The 4315-nt window shown below is 22.9% G+C and overlaps 1 protein-coding gene across 1 annotated transcript; it reads left to right on the top strand.

Moving 5' to 3' along the window:
* Positions 1-1891: 1891 nt before the first annotated feature.
* ENU1_120810 (hypothetical protein) lies at positions 1892-2515 on the top strand (the record flags this gene model as incomplete). The annotated part of the gene is made up of 1 exon (XM_008859821.1): positions 1892-2515. The coding sequence occupies one exon, from the start codon at positions 1892-1894 to the stop codon at positions 2513-2515; it is 624 nt and encodes a 207-aa protein (XP_008858043.1).
* Between the last annotated feature and the right edge of the window lie 1800 nt (positions 2516-4315).

The following is a 4315-nucleotide window of genomic DNA, read 5'->3' as shown; positions in this document are numbered from 1 at the left end:
CTCATAATCTTTTAGTGCTGAATAAAAAAAAACGAAGTATTAGAAATAAACTGTATTGAATGAATTGAAGCAAAATAATAATACTAATATTTATAATAAGGTTAGTCTACTTCTTTCATAAAGATAGAATTAGTTTATATGTAAATATAACATATCTCATTACTATTTTTTGTTTTTCATAATGATAAGAATAATTAAAATAGATGTATAATATAAATTATACCATGTAATGTTATTAGAAATATACTACCGCAGTTAAGAACAAATTTACAACTTAAATGTTACTACCACCTACACTCTACTCAAAACTTTTCACTTTATAAAATGGTTGAAACAGTAAATTCATGTCATAAAAATAAAAAAAAACTAATCCCACATCAGCAAGAAACAATAAATAAATAAACGTATTAAATACTTTCTTTTTCCATAATTTACCAAATAATTAGATTAATTCATTCTATTTGTTATTAATAAACATTGAATTGATTCAACAACAATAAAAATAAAGGAATTTAGTTTGAGAATCAAAAACATTACAATTTTATTATAAATAACAAGTAAATAATGGTGTAATAACTTACAAAGAAAATTCTTAAAGTCCTTTTTAAAAATATAAAAAAAACAATGTTAGAATTTTACTATTTTCATATAGAAAAGATAGAACTTTAAAAACTCAAATAAAGAAAGTTTATTCTCATTAGAAAAAAAAAACAGTTTCTTTGTTTCTCATTCAACAACACTTGTTAACATCTCAACATGTTTAGTTCAATTTATTATAGTTATTAAATAATGAGATTAATACTTTTTGTATTTGAAAATTCAACCCTTTAATTCTATGTTAAAAACAGGAATTTCTGTAATTAATTTAGTAAATCCTTAGTATTAATCATCAACTATATTCATTGTTTTATCAAAAAATCGTTTTAACTTGTGTTTCTTCCTCTAGAATATGGACTATAAAGAATTTTATTTTTTAAGTCAGGCTATGGCAATTTTTAAATAAAAGAATTATAGAATCATTTAAAGTCATTTATAGGTTAAAAACCTTAGTATTTAGTGTGTTTGTTTAAATCTTCTAAGGTCAGGTGAACTTAGTTGTCTAAATATGAACTAAAAGTTTGGAATAATCCAATCCCAATCCAATTAAAAATAGGTAAAAGTCTAGTTTAAAGAAAAGAAAGTAACAAGAATACGAATGCAACAATTCTGTTTTTTAGTTATGGTGGAAGTTAAAAGTTGTCTTGTCTTTAAAATTGCTTAGTTTGAGTTTGTGTAAATTTTTCTTTTAGAAGAACCTAAAATTGGACATTTTCTATTTAAAAAAATTTGATAAAAGCAATTTTAAAGTAATAAATCTTTCTGCACTCATTTTTTTAAATATCAATAAGATTAATTTTATTTAAAAAAAAACCAGTTGAAAATTATTTGCTTAGTCAGAAATAACATGTACTTTTAAGTTGTTATCCAAACTAAATCAAATTCAAAAGAAGGAAACTAATTTCTTGAATAACATAGAAACTTCGTTAATTACAGCATAAACGTATAACCTTCAATAATCCTTATTCAATTCAGTTTATAAACAAGTTGTAAGTAAATATTATAGATTTAAAAAAAAGAGATTGAAAAAAAGATAAGAAGTGAAACCAAAAAAAAAGGTGAGTCAACCAAACATTTATTTTAAGAACATTATATAAATATATGTAAATAGTTCTAAACAAAAAGTATCTAAAAACGAAAAGAAAAATAAGCGTTTTCCTTTATAGTTCACAATTCATAACGCAGACCAACCTTTCACAAAGAATTATTCAATGAGGAAATTACACTCATTTATGAGAAAAAAATAAGATGTTAAAATAGATTTATTTATTTCATCTAAAAATGAATAGTTTGTATGTCAAACAAAATACTGTTTCAATACATTCTTTGGAAAGATAAGACTTTCCAAAGAAGAACAGTGTACCTCCAACCCGTTACTATTAAAAAACAAGAAGTAACCGTTTTCAATACTGGGACTGGAACAGTAATAAATTATGGGAAATGTCATACTGAACCAACAAAAAGTGGTTCAAGAAAACATTCTGCATTAACACACATTTTTCTTATTATGTTTGACCAATTTACTGTTCGTTGGGTACATTATAAGTTGATTAATAAAAGGTTAGATGAACTTCTTGACATTGACCCATCAACAGACTGTATTAATGAAAAGACTCAAAACATAGTTAATGAAAACAAAATTTGCAATCACCAAACTCTCATACAACAACTACCAATATGTTTAGAAGATAAAAAACATATTGATGTATCAAATTCAAAGTCACATAGACCCTACATTAATTCTAAAGTAAATCCAAAACTTGTTATTACAGATTTGTTTGATAAATCATTTTGTGCTGGAAATCAATTTTCCGAAAGTAAAATGTGTGAAGAATATTTAGAAGTCTTCAATTTTGACCAATTATTCCTTGTTTGTTTCGTATCACTTTTATTCTTCTCTCACAACAAATTTAACTAACAATTCTCTAGAAAACCCTTATTTCTACTGGTATTGAAACCATCGATTCTGTATCTTTTTTGATTTGCATTTCATCGCATTTGACTAACGCAATAGAAAAAGCAAAGTCAAATATATTTGTTTTAGGGTATGTTCTCAAAAAAATGCAAAACACTATCGAGACTTTGGATTATTTTGAATGGTTTTCTTTATTTGATATTTTATTTCATTCAACACACTTGTTATTAACAGATGAAATGGAATATTATTTCTTTTCCCTTCTGTCAAACGAAAGAGAACCTTCTATTTTTGATCGCATTTATCGTTGCAATCCTAAATTCGTTTGGAATGATTCTATTAATACAAAGATGGAAATCTTATCTCTCAGTTATTCTCTTCTTATGCAGAATTTTAAAGACTTTTCTTCTCATTAAAGTGTTTATATTATTATAATTGACATTTGTTTTTAAAAGAACATAAAATTAAACTGGTGGTTAATGTTCAAATAGCTTATTGTATATGGAAAAATACCCCTATTTTGACAAAACGTATCTATTGTTATGTTTCTTTATTTCCAAAAGGTTTCAAAACTTATTTCAGGTTTTATATTTAGAACTATTCGTTCTTAGGTTATAACTTTTCTTTGTTAGTTTTAGTTGTTTCAGTGTTTAGTTAATTCCTTCTTTCTTTACCAAGACATATATGAAATTGAATTAAAATTGAATAACAAAATTAAAAATACTTTATATCATATTCCATCGTTTTTTAATTTTAGGTTAGTGCCAACGAAAACAACATCTGTTTTTATTAATTTATTTATAAATTTATCATATGATCGTAAAGATAAATTAAAAACCTTAATTAACAATCTACCTATTAGAAGTAATTCTGAATAGTTTTTAAATAATTAAAGATAATTAAATTTTGAGCCACATTTATTGGTTAATAACTATTTTAAATTATATGTATTTGTATGTATTTATAAATTAACTTATAAATTAAAATGAATGAATTATATGTGTGTGAAAAATATTAAAATATTATTTATTAAATATGACTAAAATCAACTATATTAACTGATTAATAAGCACTTCACAAATAAACAAAAAATTTTTATTTTATTGTTTGAACTGATTATTTTTCTGTAAACTCTTATACTAATGAGAAATAATTTAATGTTACAATATTAAACAAACATAAATAAACATTAGCAGTAACAACTATTCTCTAATTAAAAATAATTTCCCTTTTATTTTGTACATTTTTTTAATAAATGAAACTCAACGAGTAAAGAGACAAAATAAATTCATTTTGTTTGAAAAGTGAGTAATAGCATTAACAATGATATTTCAAATATAACAAATACTATAGAATAAATATTTAAGTTTATGCACGAGAACCATTTCATAAAAAGTTAACTATTATAATAAACCTAAAACTACAGACTGTTTAGTGTTAAAAATATAAAATAGCAAAGTCATACTTTAGATAAATCTATTTTCATAATTACTCCCTAAAAAATATTAAAATACCTTTTAGTATTAAGACATTACACCAAATAAAGGATAAATAATGTTATGATAAAATAATCCGTTTGATTTAATTCTATAAACTGATAATTTAATAACAAAAAAAATCTTTTAATATTATAAATGTTGCAAAACCATTCATTACTTAATTTTATATCACAAATACTTGTTATATTTAGTACTATTTAGTATTATTGTGTACGAGCAATAATTGCTATAAAAAGTGAATTTTTCATTAAAGTTTTCTTTCAAAGAATTTTTATCTTTTCTTTAAGAAAAATAAGAAAAACTA

This window comes from Entamoeba nuttalli, assembly GCF_000257125.1.
Source record: "Entamoeba nuttalli P19 unplaced genomic scaffold asmbl_5130, whole genome shotgun sequence".
In the NCBI taxonomy this organism is placed as follows: domain Eukaryota; phylum Evosea; order Mastigamoebida; family Endamoebidae; genus Entamoeba; species Entamoeba nuttalli.
This window is presented reverse-complemented; position numbering and strand designations above follow the sequence as displayed.